This window comes from Osmia bicornis, chromosome 3 (assembly GCF_907164935.1).
Source record: "Osmia bicornis bicornis chromosome 3, iOsmBic2.1, whole genome shotgun sequence".
NCBI classification, from domain to species: domain Eukaryota; kingdom Metazoa; phylum Arthropoda; class Insecta; order Hymenoptera; family Megachilidae; genus Osmia; species Osmia bicornis.
The window spans coordinates 789580-807980 of record NC_060218.1 but is presented as its reverse complement, the minus strand read 5'-3'; the positions used below and the strand labels follow the sequence as shown (position 1 = coordinate 807980).

General features: G+C 41.9%; 3 protein-coding genes across 17 annotated transcripts in view; 2 read left to right on the top strand and 1 right to left on the bottom strand.

Annotated features, from left to right (window-relative positions):
• LOC114879610 (teneurin-m) overlaps positions 1–8703 on the top strand; it is a 237706-nt gene extending 229003 nt beyond the window's left edge. For 6 of the 8 annotated variants that reach the window (XM_046285251.1, XM_046285255.1, XM_046285254.1 and 3 more), the window contains 6 exons: positions 818–844; positions 1919–2135; positions 2214–3049; positions 3124–5429; positions 5572–6322; positions 6490–8703. In XM_046285251.1, the coding sequence (XP_046141207.1) occupies positions 818–844; positions 1919–2135; positions 2214–3049; positions 3124–5429; positions 5572–6322; positions 6490–7978 (5626 nt within the window). In that variant the 3' untranslated portion in view covers positions 7979–8703. The remainder of the gene's footprint in view (positions 1–817; positions 845–1918; positions 2136–2213; positions 3050–3123; positions 5430–5571; positions 6323–6489) is intronic. The other 2 variants (XM_046285253.1, XM_046285252.1) reach the window with 1 other exon arrangement.
• A 3773-nt stretch (positions 8704–12476) lies between these two features.
• On the bottom strand, positions 12477–17307 carry LOC114879611 (RING finger protein 121). 4 transcript variants are annotated; one of them, XR_003789929.2, is made up of 10 exons: positions 17201–17307; positions 16908–16942; positions 16650–16779; positions 16191–16345; positions 15894–16122; positions 15547–15782; positions 15356–15472; positions 13314–13397; positions 13068–13243; positions 12477–12900 (listed from the first exon to the last, which is right to left on the bottom strand). XR_003789929.2 is itself a non-coding variant. In XM_029194680.2 (9 exons), the coding sequence occupies exons 1-8, from the start codon at positions 17225–17227 to the stop codon at positions 13337–13339; spliced, it is 990 nt and encodes a 329-aa protein (XP_029050513.1). In that variant the 5' UTR covers positions 17228–17307; the 3' UTR covers positions 12477–12858; positions 13314–13336. The 4 variants fall into 4 exon arrangements, 2 of the variants coding, with proteins under 2 accessions (XP_029050513.1, XP_029050515.1); XR_003789928.2 differs by having other exon boundaries at positions 12477–12858; XM_029194680.2 differs by lacking the exon at positions 13068–13243 and having other exon boundaries at positions 12477–12858.
• Positions 17308–17647: 340 nt separating this feature from the next.
• LOC114879589 (protein kinase C and casein kinase substrate in neurons protein 1) overlaps positions 17648–18401 on the top strand; it is a 30811-nt gene continuing 30057 nt past the window's right edge. For 3 of the 5 annotated variants that reach the window (XM_029194632.2, XM_029194629.2, XM_029194631.2), the window contains exon 1: positions 17649–17913. The gene's annotated coding sequence lies outside the window, so the exon portion shown is untranslated. Of the gene's footprint in view, positions 17914–18401 lie in introns of all 5 variants that reach the window. The other 2 variants (XM_029194634.2, XM_029194633.2) reach the window with 2 other exon arrangements.

Here is an 18401-nt window from a genome sequence, read left to right as displayed (position 1 = left end):
TCCAGCTAACGTGTTTCTCCGACTTGTTTACAACCTAAAAACTAATTCAGGCATCATATGAAGTACGAAAAGCTATGGGAGACCTTATAACAGGTATGCACACGATGTTGTCCGCAGGGCACTTAAGTACCCTCGTGCTTTCCACAGTTCGGATCTGTGCCCGTAAATTTGCCTGCGGGCAACCGGGCATGTGCATTCCTGCCCTAGAAACACATGCATATACTACTATATACTTATTCGTTATACGTTACAAGAGACACTAAAGACGTATACAATAGATATATGATATATTCTCTGCGTTGTTGTGACCCGTGTGAAATCACATCCCAAAAGTTTTATACATATGTTTGTACGTACGTGTGCGCGAGCGTGTGCCCTGCACTGAACCCCGTCTCCATTCTACTTCATTCTCATTCTGAACACGATTGATCTTTATCGATATTTATACGTGTTAACACGTTCGGACCCACTTGGGTGGATTTACCCATAGCATAGAGGCGAAGGGGTTGAAACCTGTTACCCCAGGCTCGAACGTGTTAATCTATCTCTATCTCTTTCTATCACCGTGTCCGTCCGAGTGAAGCTTGGCGTGAATGTGTGACTCCATGTTCGAGCATCAAGCTTTTCGCTACCGATTCAGGGATCCAGAAGTCTAAATTTCTTTATCCTTTCATTAAAAAAAAAAAATATTACTCTGAACTAATAAATTTCTTTTCTCTTCTACCTCTCTCTCTCTCTATCTATCTTCTCCATCTAGCTTTGCCTTTAATCACATCATTTTTAACTCGGTTCTGTTTTATCCGTGCTGCCCGGTCAGTATGTTCTGGAATCACTTCAATACAAGGTAAGAAATTTCGTCGACGAGAAAAAATGGAACAAAAAAAAAATTACACCCGTTTGCGAGTTAGTAGAGTGTAAGCAGAGTCGAATAGCTGCTGCTGTTTGACGATATTTTCATGCATTTGGTATCATGTGTACATAATCAAAATCCTGCATCCAAACGGGGTCGCTCGTGGACGTTCGATTCGAGGAACGAGCCCGTGTCTTCATCGTTTGTCCGCAAATTGACGAAGACAAGCTACCTCGAATGAATTGTAACGCCACGTGCCGCTAACCAATAAAAAAAAAAGAAAAGGAAGAACTTTCATGACCTCTTCCTACCTCACCGAAACCTTCATCATTGTTTGACTCTTTCTCGTTGCATGGTTTGGTTACCTTATTATTCCTACGTTGTCTTTCGTGCCTTTTAAGTTGAGCTTCTGACTTTGTGTTAATCGTGTATATGTGTATGTATCTATTTGTATTTAATGACAGTTCGACGTCGACCGATGCTTCAGTGCCAAAGAGGCATCGAGGTATTTCGTGGGAGTATGTCACCATTTTGCTACTAAAGTAACAGATTTTCACGTTACTGCGTCATCTAAGGGATAATAATTTCTTAAAGCATAGGTCCTGCTAGGTAGCCCTGTTTATAGGAGTTCACTACCAGGTTCCAGCCCAAGACACTCTCTTTCTTCCTCCTTTCCCATCTCTTCACAGGATCACCGCCACAGGAACCCACCCTGGACGTTCATTACTCGATACTACCTCTTTAGCACTGAAAAGCAACGTCGGCAAGACTGGAATCGTGATTCGTAAAATTACACGATTTCAAACAGGTGCTGTCACATCGAAAGAGGATAAACATAATTCAATGACACTTTTCATCGTTCTTGATATTCGAAATGACAGCACAGTTTTGTTATGCGCGACGATTAACTCCAATAACACTGCAAGAAATAAATTTACAAATGATAGTAATACTGTTGTAGATTGAAAATTAGTTTAGACGATAGCAATTGCTTTGCTGAGAAAAAAAAGTACACACACCCGAGCTGACTATTATCCGGTGGTCGTTAATGTTCTTATTTCCTGACAGCCGTTCGGCCGTCGTTCGTGGCCGAGTTGTCACGCACCTTGGCACCGGACTAATGGGAGTACGAGTTAGCACCAGTACACCCCTGGAAGGTTTCACTCTGACGAGAGACGACGGTTGGTTCGATCTCTTGGTGAACGGTGGAGGCGCGGTCACCCTGCAGTTTGGCAGGTCGCCCTTCAAGCCGCAAAGCCACATAGTCTTTGTACCTTGGAACGAGGTAATAATCTAGGACCTGCCTACCAAACTAAATCCTATATCAAAGACTACATGTAACAAAAATCTTCGTTTCTTCAAGGTGGTAATTATCGACAAGATCGTGATGAGCACCGCTGAGGAGAAGCAACCCTTCCATGTCCCTCATGCCTGTGCCGCCCACGACTACGACCTAATGAAGCCGGTGGTCTTGGCCACTTGGAAGCACGGCTTTCAGGGCGCTTGTCCTGACAAGAGCGCCATTTTAGCAGAGTCCCAGGTCATCCAAGAGAGTCTTCAAATACCAGGCACTGGTTTGAACCTTGTTTACCACAGCTCCAGAGCAGCCGGATATTTGTCCACCATTCAGTTGCAACTGACACCCGAAGTCATTCCACCGACTCTTAATTTAATTCACCTGAGAATCACCATTGAGGGCATTCTATTTGAGAAGATATTCGAGGCGGATCCTGTGATCAAGTTTACATACGCGTGGAACCGACTGAACGTATATAGACAACGAGTCTATGGTGTGACTACAGCTATGGTGAAGGTGGGGTATGAGTACAGGGACTGTAAGGACATCATCTGGGACGTGCAAACGACGAAGCTCAGCGGCCACGATATGTCCATATCTGAAGTTGGAGGTTGGAACCTGGACATCCATCACAGGTACAACTTCCATGAAGGCATTCTGCAGAAAGGAGACGGATCGAACATCTACCTAAAGCAGAAGCCTCGAGTAATACTTACAACCATGGGCGATGGGCATCAGAGGCCTCTGGATTGTTACGATTGCGATGGACAGGCCTCCAAGCAGCGACTGCTAGCGCCGGTTGCTCTTGCCACAGCTCCAGACGGCTCCATCTTCGTCGGAGACTTCAATCTCGTTAGGAAAATCCTCGTCGATGGCACTGTCAGGACCGTCGTTCGGCTGAAGTAAGTCCCACGATTCAATTTCTAAAGCCCCTCGCATTATTTAATCTTGCTTAATTGAATAAATGTTCTTTCAGTGCTACAAGAGTCTCCTACCGCTACCACATTGCCCTGAGTCCTCTGGACGGTTCCCTGTACATCTCTGATCCGGAGTCCCATCAGATCATCCGCGTGCGCGACACTAACGACTATTCCGACCCAGATCACAACTGGGAGACGGTGGTTGGTTCGGGAGAGCGGTGTCTCCCTGGGGACGAAGCTCACTGTGGCGATGGTGCACTGGCTCGGGACGCTAAATTGGCGTATCCCAAGGGGGTCGCCATATCAGCCGACAACGTTCTGTACTTCGCCGATGGGACCAATATTAGGATGGTCGACAGGGACGGTATCATCACCACGGTGATCGGCAATCATATGCACAAGTCGCACTGGAAGCCCATTCCTTGCGAGGGCACATTGAATGTAGAAGAGGTTCATCTGCGGTGGCCCACTGAATTGGCTATTAACCCTCTGGATAATTCCCTTCACATGATAGACGACCATATGGTGCTGCAACTGGCTCCAGATGGTAGAGTCAAGGTGGTAGCTGGTCGTCCTCTCCACTGCGCCTCGCCGTCCTCCTCGTTTGACACCGAGTTGGCGACACACGCTACTCTGGTGATGCCGCAGAGCATCGCATTCGGCCCGTCCGGAAACCTGTACATCGCCGAGAGCGATTCGCAGCGAATCAACCGCGTGAGGGTGATCGGAACCGACGGCAAGATCTCCCCTTACGCCGGCGCGGAGTCGAAGTGCAACTGTTTAGAGCGCGGCTGCGATTGCTTCGAAGCCGACCACTACTTGGCGTCCACTTCCAAGTTCAATACCATCTCCGCTGTTGCCGTATCCCCTGACGGAGTGGTTCACATCGGTGATCAGGCGAACTATAGGATCCGATCAGTGATGGCCAGCATCCCAGACGCCAGTGGCGCCAGGGAGTACGAGATCTACTCGCCGGACACCCAGGAAATCTACGTATTCAACCGATTCGGGCAGCACGTGGCTACTAAGAACATCCTGACAGGGGAGACAGTGTACCAATTCACGTACAATGTGAACACCAGTAATGGTAAACTCAGCACGGTCACTGACGCAGCAGGTAACAAGGTGTTCCTGCTGAGGGACTACAGCAGCCAGGTGAACTCCATCGAGAACACGAAGGGCCAGAAGTGCAGGCTTCGAATGTCTAGGATGAAGATGCTTCACGAGCTGAGCACGCCCGATAACTACAACGTTACGTTCGATTATCACGGGCCCACTGGGCTGCTGAAGACCAAATTGGACAGCACGGGCAGGAGTTTTGTATACAACTACGATGAATTCGGCAGACTAACCAGCGCAGTCACTCCTACGGGCAAGGTAATCAGTCTGACCTTCGATCTTAGCCTGAAAGGAGCTGTGGTGAAGGTGGGGCAAAACAACAGGAAGCCTATTTCGATGCTGATCAAGGGATCCTCGGTTGTTACGAAGGTTGGAGAGGCAGAACAGAGGACTACTGTCCTGGCCGATGGATCCGTTGGCCAGGTAACACCCTGGGCCCATACAGTCAGCACCGATACCTTGCCTTACTCGGTCCTGGCTGAAATCGAGCCTCTGTTGGGTGAGAGCTACCCAGTGCCCGCTAAGCAGAGGACTGAAATTGCTGGAGATTTGGCGAACAGATTCGAGTGGCGATACTTCCTCAGAAAGCTTCAGTCCAACAAAAATAGAGGCAATTCAAAGTCTGTTGCTCAAGTTGGCAGGAAGCTACGGGTTAACGGTGATATTTTGCTGTCTCTTGAATACGACAGAGAAACCAATAGCGTAGCTGTATTTATGGACGATGTAGAGCTTTTGAATGTGACCTACGATAGAACAGCGAGACCAGTGAAATGGGGTCCGAGGAATGGTATCTTCTCTGGAGTGGAATTGGAGTACGACCGCTTCAGTAGACTGACCAGTTGGACTTGGGGGGATATCAGTGAGACTTATGGCTTTGACAGAGCTGGGCGGTTATACGAGATCAAATACAGCGATGGTACGTCTATGGTGTATGCCTTCAAAGACATGTTCAGTAGTCTTCCACTGAAAGTGACTACGCCAAGGGGAAGCGACTACTTGCTACAGTACGATGAAGCTGGGGCATTGCAGTCTTTAACCACACCAAGAGGACACATTCATGCGTTCTCGTTGCAAACTTCGTTAGGATTCTACAAGTATCAATACTACTCGCCCATGAACAGACATCCGTATGAAATTTTGTATAATGATGACGGGCAGATTTTGGCGAAGGTATATCCACATCAAAGCGGCAAAGTTGCTTATATCTACGACCACACTGGGAAATTGGAGACTACTCTTGCTGGTATGTATATCTTCTTAGTAAAATTATTCCAAATTATAATTACGTTAAAACTGACGTCGGGGTATTCTCGGGGCATATGGTCAACATAGACATTGGCGACAAGTGGGTCCTATTTCAAATTAATCTTCATTCACTTCCGCAGGATTATCTTCGATCCACTACACATACCAAGAAACAACGAGCTTGGTCCACAGCATTGACATCAACGAACCAAACTTCGAAATGCGCATTGAGTACAAGTACCATGCTGGTATCGTCAAAGACGAGAAAATCAAATTCGGTAGCAAGAGCGGCCTGGACAATGCTCGGTATCGTTACCAATACGATGGTAATGCAAGAATTTCCAGCATTGAAGTGGACATCAATGGTAAACAGCTTCCTCAGTTACGGCTGAAGTACAACCAGAATTTGGGCATACTGGAAGGAGTCGGTGACCTTAGGATATACAGGAACCTGTTTAACCGATCAGTCATGCAGGACAGTAGCAAGCAGTTCTTCACGGTCACCGATTATGATGAACATGGACGGGTTAAGACTGTCCTTATGAATATTCGGTCACTGGATGTCTTCCGTATGGAGCTGGAGTATGATAATCGTAATCGCATAAAAATGAGGAAGATGTTAATTGGAAAAGATTCCATGGAGAAGGAATGGGCGAAGATAGAAAAGATCACGTATAATGCGGATGGACATGTCCTAGAGGTGGCAGAAACTGAGAACAATTGGCAGTATGCTTATGACGAAAATGGTAACGTGATTGGAGTGACGGAACACAATGAGAAGATTGCTTTGGGTTATGACAGCGGCGATCGTGTGGTCCAATATGGCGACGTTGAGTTCAATTCGTATGATAGCAGAGGATTCGTCGTCATTCGAGGGGAACATAAATACAGGTTTGTTAAGATTTCAATTATTCTGACATTTATTTTTCTGTCCACTAATTCCCATTTCTTCATTTTAGTCAACACCTCTGAAATATACACCCACCAAGTTTTCAGTGTCATCCAAAATGACATCCCCCTCCTGAACCTATGATAATAATATTTCTTGCTTTGTATAGGTACAATTCGCGTGGTCAACTGATTCACGCATCAGAGCACAAGAAGTTCCAGATATGGTACTTCTACGACGACCGCGGACGCCTGGTGGCCTGGAACGACGACCGCGAGAACATCACGCAGTTCTTCTACGCGAATCCAAAGACGCCGGACCTGATCACGCACATTCACTTCCCGAAATCCGCGAAAACCTTCCGGTTCCTCTACGACGCCCGCAACTTCCTTATGACAGTGGAAACCTCCGAGCAGAGGTTCTACGTGGCGACGGATCAAAATGGTTCCCCCATAGCATTATTCGACACCAATGGAAATCTGATCAAGGAGATGAGACGCACGCCATTTGGCAAAATCATTAAGGACACCAACCCAGATTTCTACCTGCCCATCGATTTCCATGGTGGACTCCTGGACCCGATCACAAAACTGGTCTACCTGAACAAGAGGTTATATGATCCAACTGTTGGACAATGGATGACGCCAGCCTGGGAACAAATGGCGAATGAACTCACTACTCCGACCGACATTTTCATTTACCGCTTCCGCAACAATGATCCAGTGAACTTCAAACAGAACGTCGAGTACATGACTGACCTCTCCAGTTGGCTGAAATTGTACGGCTACGACATCTCCGCCATGCTGGGCTCGGAGTACATGAAGCACATGGTGTACCAGCCGACCGCTACCGTCACGTCTCCCCAATTAACACCAGACTTCGGCGTCATGTCTGGGTTACAGTGCATCGTGAATCGCGTGCACGAGAAATTCTCCGACCTAGGATTCGTTCCTAAACCTTTGCTGAAACTGGAACCAAAGACGAGGAACCTTCTTCCGCGAGTGGCCCACCGGCGTGCCGTTTTCGGTGAAGGTATCTTGGTATCCCGGATCGGTGGACGGGCGTTAGTCAGTGTGGTGGATGGTGTGAACAGCGTCGTCCAAGACGTGGTCACCTCGGTGTTCAACAACTCCTACTTCCTACCTCTCCACTTCAGTGTGCATGATCAGGATGTGTTCTATTTCGTGAAGGACAACGCGCTGAAGATTCGTGACGATATGGAGGAGCTGCGCCGTCTGGGAGGCATGTTCAACGTGTCTACTTACGAGACCACGGAGCACGGAGTGGGCACTTGGAAGGAATTGAAGCTGCATAACCCGGATGCCGCGGTAGTGATCAGGTACGGGGCTGATCCTGAACAGGAGAGGCATAGGATATTGAAACACATTCATAAGAGGGCCGTGGAAAGAGCCTGGGAAATCGAGAAGCAGTTGGTTATGGCTGGTTTCCAAGGCAGAGGAGACTGGTCAAAGGAGGAGAAGGACGAACTGATCAGCCGGGGGGCAGTGAACGGCTACGAGGGTGTAGATATCCACAGTGTCCACAGATATCCCCAACTAGCCGATGACCCCGGTAATGTTGCCTTCACTAGGGATACGAAGAGGAAAAGGAGGAAGAGTGGGAACAGGCGCAATAGGATTCACAGGCACGACTCGTGATTCGAGGATGTGACGCGAGATCGCAACGCCATCTGGGACTTGATTCACGCGCCCACGTGAATCGCGCAGCGGACAAACATACGGAAGCATAACGAAGAGAGACAAGACTAAAAAAATTCATTAACCTTCAGCTCGTCCAAGGTCGCGTATACGTGGCGTCGTTCTCGATCCTCTTTGTTCCCTTCTAATCGCACTCGTTGAACGAACGAAAGTGTGTTCTTGTGCCCGTTCTGTGTGCCATAATAGCGTTGCTCGTGTTCATTCCTAACCTATACACCGGGAGTCCTGCTTCAGCTAGTCACGAGCTTGCAAACGGAGGAAGGTGCGTGCAGGGACATTCAAGGTGCCGTCCGTGATGATGACGAGTGGTAGAGGGGGGGAAGAAGGAAGAAGAGAAGCTGGTGTATTTATGCAACAGGGTCTAAAAACGAGCGGTGCACGAACGAGGCCGACGTATCCCGAGCGTTTGCGTTCGGAAAGGGGTAATATACGCAAGATGTACTTTCGATGTCGCCTAATAGACTATTACGTAGGGACAAGTATACTCATACACATACTCACACAAACACATGAAAAGAAATACGTCGACAAACAGATATTTTTAACATGACGCAAGGAAATGGTGTGCTAGGGCGAGCGATTTGTAAATATAGCTACTCGACTAAACGTAACGTGTAGATATACATACAATTAAAGTAAACCGATAAGGTTAAGTGGAAACTGTTGATAATGCTTTTATATATGTATACATATGGTACTCGTACACAACACCTACCTACACCTTCTAGAGCTGTGAGGAGCAAATTGGACGCCCAGGCAATTAATGAGTACGGAAGGCATCACATGTGCACTGATGAGTTGGGAAGCAAGAATGATGACACTTGATCCATCTCTCCAGCCGCCCTCAGCTATCCCTGTGTGTCCCACGCCCTCTAGGTGCAATTACTCCTCACTGCTCTACAGGTCTAGCGTTGACAAAGAAAAGAAAATGGAGGATTTAATGAATTTGGACCTCAGGCTTATTCACAAACGAGTAAATATACTCGTTTGCCTAGAAGATAGCGTCGATCGTCTCAGATTGATCCACGCTTTGCTCGGAGGAGCCATGTAAATAGATCTGCTAGGTTATGTTTGCGTGTCGTACCAGCTATAATAATGGAAGCGAGGAATTTGCAACGTTGTATGATATTATGCCTCGTGTCAGTACTTCGAGACGAGCAATAGACGGGGAAAGGTTTTTAGGAGTCTAATAATGTCCAGGTGGAATAATAACCTAATAATAACGATAATAATAAAAATAGTAATAATATAATAATACTAACGCTAATAATAGTAATAACTGATAAAATATTAATATGATACTATTGTACGGAAATACCCCGCCTATCTTTCTACTAAACAGAAAAGAAAAAAAGAAGTGAAAAAATTATTTTTTGAATTGTGTCGTCAAAGATGTCCTATGTAACCGTGTGTCTGTCTGTGGGATCATCCCGTGGAGATCAACCCTACGCCCTCTCTGAGACAAACCTTCGAACCTCCTCTCTGTAATATGTAATTGTAAACTGAACTCGTCGGTGTTTATATCGGTAACCAAAAAAAAGGAAATTAAAAAAAAAATAAAGTGTAGAGATCGAGCTGTAACGATTTGGATCGAAGCCGAGTAAAAGGGGGAAATAAAGATACGTACGTATAAAAATAATAATTATAGAGAAATAGCGAGCCAACGTGCGAGCCATCTTGACCACGTTGTGTTCCAGGTTAGGTGGATTAATGAAAAAAAAAAAAAGCAAAACATACATAATCATAATTAACTAGTACACTAGTTGACGAGGGATTTAGTAAACGGTTAAGATTTAAACAATGAACGACCCGCTGTACATATCCGTTGTGTATAGCCAGTGTATGCTGCAAACCCACGCAAAAAAATAGTAGATTTCGCGTTCACCCTGTAAAAACAATGCATTTTTCTACCAATGTGTAACGGAGGCTGATGGTCAAACGAATCGGCACTTTTTGTTTCGTCGGACACAGTAATGGTTGGTTAGTGGATGGAGATTATGTTCACTTGTAAGCACAGTCAGTTCTACTACTTCCTGAAGGGATTGCATAAGTACTAATGATCTATTAAAGTGGCAGACATCAGAATTATGTATTTTTTACTTCGTAATTGTGAAATTCCTTTGGCCACGTTAGAATATTAACTATTACCCTTGTAACGAAGAGGACTTTGGGCCGGTACACCTCAGGGCAATGTAGGCCTTCTTTGGTCGAGGATGAGGCTAGAGGGAGCAGTTAATTTTAGGAAAACCCGAAGAGTCTAAAGGATTATTTGAGAAATATACATTGCACCTGAGAGTGTACAACCCTTCAATAAATACTAATCAAGTCCTAGGCCTACATCCACTAATCAGACATTACTGTAACTTTCATCCTCATCATTGACAACGATCTTTAGTTCCTCGAAACACTATAGTTCCATTTCTTTGTTCGATGAGACGGAAGCCCGAGGTGACACGAGGCATATCAGTCTGTGATCCACCATTTTCAATATCCCCATCACGAAGCTCATTGGTTCACATTCGTTCCTACTTTGAAGTCTTAAGCATCGAGCCGTTGAAAGCCTCGGGCTCTGATCACCAAATCCTAATACCTTTTCATCGACCATCATGAAAGTACGAGAAACAGTGCTCGTTTGATTTGCCCGTTAACTAATCGTTACATCCGCCATCCGCCATGTGTAATAGAGTGTTCTAGATGCTCAGCATACGCGTGACACTTTCTGTTAGGTGTACTCGTTTAAAAAGGAATCAAAGGAGAGAGGAGAAGGAAACACGACAGAGAAATGATAAGGTCCTGTGTACTCGAGTTAACTTTACGCTTAGCGCATGGACACCTGCCCGCGAGACTGCGCCCAGAGAATTCTGCCCTAAAGAATATTTGCAAACTATGAAGGAATTTTCTAGACGAGGACTGCAGCCATTCTGTTGACTTTGTGGAGAGATAATAGGTGTTTATGACTCTGAAGATCTGAGGAACTTCTTTGCCCCCGAGGGGTGGCAGAGCCTTCTGGCCGAAGCTACTGGCCCAACGCAAACTCGGCCTACCGTCAGGTGCAGGGGGGGCTTCAACATTGGTATTCGACTTTGTTTATATAAGAATAGCAGAATTCTCATGGAGGCTTAATCTCGCGACAAGGTGGAAAGACTTTATAACTGTTACGCTCGACACGAATCTTCGCCGTCGACGGGCAACCGTCCGCTGTGACTCGGTTTAAGAGGGCGAACCGCGACTAAAAAAAAGCAATACTTCGTAACTATCGTGTATGTGTTTAAAAGGATCCAAATGTGTTTGGTGAGCGAGAGATAGATAGATAGAGAGAGAGAGAGAGAGAGAGAGCGAGAGAGCGAGCGCGTTAGGTGTTGAGCAGCGTGAGTGAACAGAGAGTGAGCGAAAGCTATTATAGTAAATTTAATATATAACAAATTGTGTTTAACGATAACTGAGGGGGAAGTTGTGCGCATTGTTTTTCTTTTGTTTTCGAGGACCTCGCGTGTTTTAAACTATGCCCGGGCAACTGATGCCCGGATGGTGTGAATGTTGTTCTCTGGGGCAGGCGCGGGCAATTCGAACAAGAGCAATGTCTCATTCTATAAATTAAAGACCTATTGGAAATCTGGCACATATTACATAAAAATAATTTTTTAGAATATTTTTTGAAGTAATTTTGATTCCAACATTCATGTCATTTGATTTTGTACACATCATTTGAAAGTGTACAATCGTGGTCCTTATAGTGGGGGCAGCCGAAGCCTGCCGGAACGAGCCGAAACTTAACGGCGCGAACCGAATTGTGTCGAGTTCGTACCACGTGTGACTTAAATGGGCGGTAGGGATTCTTAGACTTCTCCATAACGAAAAAAGTCATCTGTGCTAGCAGCTGTACCTTTGCAAACAAAAAAAGCACATATTCAGCTTTTGTCATATTGTACCCCTACTCAAGTATCTTAAACAACATTGCCCTTGTTTGGAAGAGATTGCTAGCTGATCATCGAGTTGCTCAGACGCGATACCGATACCCAGAGGCAATGTTCGTTCGCAACTAGTTGTCTTGTTGCGTTTCTCCTATTTTCCAAATGACACAAAGAAAGTGTCTCTTCTTTCTGTACATAACCTCATCATGGTCCGTCATTCATACGATGCGTTTTATTCCGTTGACATTGTCGACCAGTAATCGAAACGGAGACTGGTTTTTCTATTGCTCATGAAAATAAATGATCGGACATACGCGGCATCGATGTTGGCGATTTTTTAGGGTACCCGCAAGATAATTATAGCGCCCTTTATACTTTCGTATAAGACCCCAGGAAGTGATTCCTTCCGGACGAATAAAATCGAGTAGATGAAAATGGCTCGTTCGTCCGTTCTTCTGGTACTTTTTCGTTTCTTGTCCTTTCGTGAAAATTGTACATATTGATTATGCGAGCATTGTGTAAATATATTCGTCAACACAGAAACACACAAACAGCCACACAACACGCGCAAACTGTCCGCGCGAGGTTTTATTTTAAAGACTACATCATTATACAATGATACCATGTAATGATATTTAACGGATAAGGTAACATATTATTCTATACTCTTACACGCTAAGTACTCAATAAATATATCTATAAAATTCCCCCGTGTTTGTGATTGTCTGCCCTTTGACCCGTCCCGAGGAATCCTGTCGTTATTCGTGGCGTCTTGTCAAATTGTTTTTCTCTCTTCACACCTGTGTCGTCCAATCTGCCAGGCTCAGTGTGTTCGAACCTTGTCCATGTTTTGTTCATCTGTCGTGCCCATTGGTGTAATTAGGATGTTTTCTGGGGTCGGCCATATACCTTCGAAATTTTTCAAGTTTAAAACTCCGAAATTTAAAAATTCTGAAATTTTAGAAATTTTAGATTTTGAAATCCACTATGCCTACCCCCCCACCTAGCTACGCCAATGGTCCTACCAATTCTTCCCAAAAAGTTAACGATAACGTAATGCTTTTAAGTGTATAAAACAGATATTTATATATATATGTCCAATTGTCTGGAAAAAGTACCTATGAATGCGTGATGTGATACAAGTTGTTTTTGCTAAAGGAATCATGATGAGAGATTAATTAAACTTTTAGTAACATTATTGACAGAATTGTTGTCATTGATTTCTTTCTGAATGACTTTTCAATGCGTGCCCAACATAACAATCGCATCCTCCCTTTCACCTCACTTGCCTCACCTTCGCAATAATTAAAACAAGGTTTTATTGTTCTTTTTGTATGAAAAAAAAAAAGATTGATCATACGTACGATTGATTGATCAGATCATTATACTAACGAATATCGACCTCTAGTCTTGTCTTATTCGTGTGTCCAGTGGAATCATCCGTTATTCTGGAAAAATTATAAACAAAATGAAACGAAAGGTACCGAATCACTCGCTTGAGTGAATGAAGAGATAAAGTTCTAACTTTTATACGATTTAAAAAAAAAAAAAAGATTCTAATTGTTAACAGTTCCTAACGATAGACTGTTTTATAAATTTTATTGATGAGAAATAAATTTTACATGAAATTGGTATCTTTTTGTACATCATTTATTACGGAACAATGTTTCTCGTGTCTGAAATTTTACAATTTCTAATATTTACAATGCTTCGACAAAAGGAATTATGAAACAATGTAAGATATGAAAATCTGATCGTTATACGATCCAACCTTCAAGTCCTTTTGTACATTATTTTACAGTAGCAGAATATTCGTACACATTTTCCTTTTTCACGAGCTTTTAAAGTGACGTAACTAGGATTTTTGGAGAGTAGGTCATCCCTTAGCAATGTTGAAATTTTGGGATTTTATCATTTTTAGGAAAGTGAATTTTGAACTGATCGGAATTTTGGAAATCTGAAAATGTCAAATTCTAAAATTTGGGGTTTTGGGATTTTGAAATTCTCAAATTATGGATTTCTGAATTTTTTTAAATCTTGAAATTTTGAAGTTGTGGAACTTCAGAATGGCGAAAGGACCAGTTCATATTTTTGCGGGGCCAGTTTTACCCTGCCCCCTCCGCAGTTACGCCACTATTTTGCTGTCATGTAGTGACAATATATTCTAATTTTTCATGCTTTGCTATTAGAACAAGTTTAACGCTCCTTACAATGCACCCAAAAAGATTGAAAGATCTGCTGCTTCGATATTACTTTTAAACCTAATCTGCCTACTAAAATCTATAATAAAATTGCTTCTCCGGAATGAAAATAAATATAAGGTACTACTTAACTGCAAACTTAAATCGACTAGCTTTAACAAGGAAGCGGAATGATAAAAGAAATAGTAAATATGCTACGTTCCTATCATTCTCAATCAATTCAGGATATTTTTGCGGGTAGCGAACTAAGAGTTTGGGTCCATTCGGAAAGTCGGCTCTAAGCTGGCGTTAATTAGAAAGATTTCAAGTCATGTGCCTTCGGGAAGCTCTCCATTTATATTCACCTGAACAGAGAAAGTACTGGAAAAAAGAGAAGGAAAAATCGAAGAGGGTACAAAAGTTGAATTTTGGATATTTTGGATTTAAGAAATTTGAAATTTTTTTATTTCGAAATTCTGTAACTTTGGATATCTGATGTTTTGAGATTTTTTAATTTTGAAATTATGAAATCCGACTTTGGTCACGCCAATGTGTGCAAATTCTTCATAAATCTCCAACATTTATACATAGCAAGATACTTTCGCGACCTCCCCTCTCTCGCTCGACCATTTCCGACTCTACCCGAAGTTCGAATAGCCGAACATTAAATAATTTCAATACAAATTATCCGAATTAATCTTTTTTTCATAACTCAAAGCATTCATAGCGTACCTCTGAGGTTCCATAAAATATTCTGAACTGCTTTTCCTGCTACTGCTAATACTGCTCTTTTTCTTATTTTTAAATTTCAGTTAATTCGGATAACCGCATAGGAATTTAAATTAGAACACATTTATAGTCAATATCACATAGTCGTTTGAAAAACTTATTTTTTTTTTTTTATGAAATCAGTAACAGTATGAAGATCTTCATACATATAGTAAAAAATGTTTCTTTGGAAGAATTATTATTAAATATTACATAAGTCAGAATGGATAGCACTTCGTAAGTCGTAAGATCGTTCTGATCATATAAAATGTTTCAACACGGTGCAACACTAATTTTGCGTTTGATTAAAATTGGACTGGATTTCGTTGTTATAAATAACAAATGTAATAGCAACTGTTGCGTAGAAAAATACAAACAGATACTTGTTTGTTTACATAAATTAGTTTGACGGAAACACAATGGTGATGTAAGTGCAATTCAAATACCCTATTACTTACTCGAGGCCTAGGCCCCAATTGATACCTTGAACAAGAAACAAAATTAACGGTTGCCAGGCGATCGACCACCTGATCCAGTCTAGTAACTGACCGTACAAGACGTGAGGTCGTTCCCATCTTTACGCATTATTAAGGAATGTATAGTTCACTAAATAATAAAAGTAATATCAACAATTAAAAAGAAAGGATACGGATTGCAAAACATCTTCTTTAAATCCACTTTTTCTTTGCAATATGGACACGTCTGCTGCTTTCCTACGATGCACCATCCTCTAATACAAAATTCGTGGAACACGTGTTCACAACTAAGCTTGTATGTATTCTCGATAACACCGGGTTCATTTTCTGACACTAAAAGTCTGTTTCCACATACAGCACACACACCAGGCTCTAAGGTCCTTGTTGGCATATGTCCTGGCACATAATACTGCAAATTAAAAAATCCCGGAATATTTAAATTTTTGAATTCTAGAATCTTAAAATTTTAAAATAGTGAGAGAGATTCAATGGATTTAATTCTTATTGTATTTTTACATACCCCAACATGTGAAGCCATTTTATCCGCACAAATCTCTGCGACGTCTCTCCCTAATACTCCGAAATAAAGACCATAAAACAACAAAAGCATACCACAATCCATCCACACTTGAGGTTTCACTTCAAATACAAGATTTAAACCAAAAAATGTAGCTAACAATATAATGTAACTTATAATACCCAACACGTAACTTAGTTTATAAATAAAAAGAAACCATTTGTACACCAATCTATAAAAAAAGAAATTCGGTAAAAAATATATAGAATACTATACATGTATCAATAATAGTAAACGTACCTTGGTGTTGTACCTGCTATAGGTTTTTGAACAGCCTTTCGTACTACTAATCCTGTTATACAGGATGATACCAACCAAAGAAATATAAACCTCCACCAATGATTTTTTAAACTTAATCCAAATGGAATAATCCACATGGCAACTAAGGTAATAAGCTGGAAAACACATTTAATATAGGTTAATGTAAATTAATTAGATTATATATGGCATTCATTGCAACACCAGCCTAACTGGTGTAAAAGAAACAGAAATTTTTTTGGCTACATGCTCCAGAATCATTCATCAATGAAACTACATTAGCTCAATTTATGTCAGTTCCCTGAAATTATCAGTGATAGGCTAAAATAATGAGGAATTAATTGTGACATAATGAAGTGCTACTTACTCAAAAGTAATTGCTTTACAGTTAGGCTTATGTTGTATTAAATCCTTTATATATTTTCAAAAAGATCCACTTACCTGGTAGGATTTGTAATGTATTTTTTTCCATTCAACTATAATAATTTGTACCACTAATACAGTTACTAATAAAACAAGTAACATCTTTGCATGCATTGATTCGTGTCCATGGTGCTGTTTTTCGTATATGCTGCAAACAAAATATCAAACATCATTAAAGTAAGACTTTTCATTATGTAATTTAACAAAATCTTCTGTATAGAAAACATAATTTATTCCCAGTTACTTGAGCGATTTAAGTAATATATTAATACTTACTTCCATTTTTCTTCCACACTCAATTTATCTTCACTCTAGAACAGAAAATGAGACATCCATTTTCCTTAAAAAATACATGTAATGCAAATATAAAAAATACAATTTTTCATTTTCTCATTTACGCCATTAATAGTAATTTGCACAATAATCAAATATTCTTTAAAATGTAAAAGCTTATGCTCTTTTTTAAATAATTCTCCTCAGAGGTTATATTTGCATATGCACGGTTTACATGTACATACATTAATTCCGTGAATATCACCAATGCGATTGCATTTTAAATAATATTATACCTTATTCTGAAGCGCGTGCGAGTGCATATTTAATAATATACTAAATTGTCAGTTATAAACTAAATTTTAATAAATTGACATTATACAGCAGTTCTTCAGGGACAAAGTTCTATTCACATTCGTGTAAGCGGTATACAGCAATAAATATATTTTAGAGCAAAATGTTTTCACAATTAGAAAATAAAAATGCTACAGATTTTACTTCATAAAAAGTATTTTACAATTTACAATATTAATAATAATAGATGGATTTTCTAATTTTCCATGAACTTATTGTGTAGTGTGATAAATATTCGGTTCAAATTTTGCGCGAAACTCTAATTCGCCGTACATTCTTCGTCCAAGTGTGAATCAGTCTGTCGTTCTACCAATGGTCGCTGTTCGTGCATGTCGTGTTTGTTCGCGCGTCGTCGGTTTATAAACCACGCCCATCGTTGGGATCAGAGAGGGAAGCTGGTAATTCATTCTGCGAAGCAGCAATATGAGCGTTTGTACCGTTTCCTGAGAAAACGCGCGACGTGACGAGATTCCATAGCCGTAAAATCGCGCGTCGAAAGTGTCATCCGATTGCGCGCCGTTTACGGATTCAGTGAGTGGTACAGTGTCGTGATTGGTTTCGTTTCGTACACGTGGATACGATTTTTGGTTAGTTCCGGAGCATCGAAAGGATACACACCGCTCGTCGGTTCGTTTGCCTCGAGGAATTGCTTTCGGTGAGTAACAGAACAGACCGTACGAACATTTTTCTCTCGCCTGTCAAATTATACGACAACACATATCTTGCGATTTTAAATGTCACCTAAGTAATTAAAAATACGTCAGGTTACGTATTCTCCATCTAGGACATACCTACGGTAGCTAGTGGAATTCTTGTTTAACAGGTAGTATGGTTGCGTTGAAAAACTATTATTGATACACGGTACTGGCAGAGAAACAGATACGAATTAGGTCGATAGGTTTTACCTTCGATTTCCACCTGATAGAATATCAAATTTATGAGAATGATTCACAAGCCTGTCATTTCTGTTATTCTGACTCGGTCGAATCATTGACCTTAATCGGTATTGATTTAATTAACTTTTCATTTTCTCGTAATTCAATCTATTAGGCAATGTATCAATTTACAGTCGTAGAAAATTGAGCGGGTTTATGGTTCGCACTGAGTAAGTCAGGGAACTCGAAAAGAGCAAAATCCTCGTAT

Excerpts from the sequence above, each read along its gene's own strand:
- LOC114879611 (XM_029194680.2), bottom strand. The coding sequence starts at position 17,227 with ATGCACTCGCACGCGCTTCAGAATAAG. Across the intron at positions 16,780-16,907 it reads AGTGTGGAAGAAAAATGGAA|CATATACGAAAAACAGCACC; the intron begins GTAAGTATTAAT and ends TTTTGTTTGCAG. Across the intron at positions 16,346-16,649 it reads TACATTACAAATCCTACCAG|CTTATTACCTTAGTTGCCAT; the intron begins GTAAGTGGATCT and ends TGTGTTTTCCAG.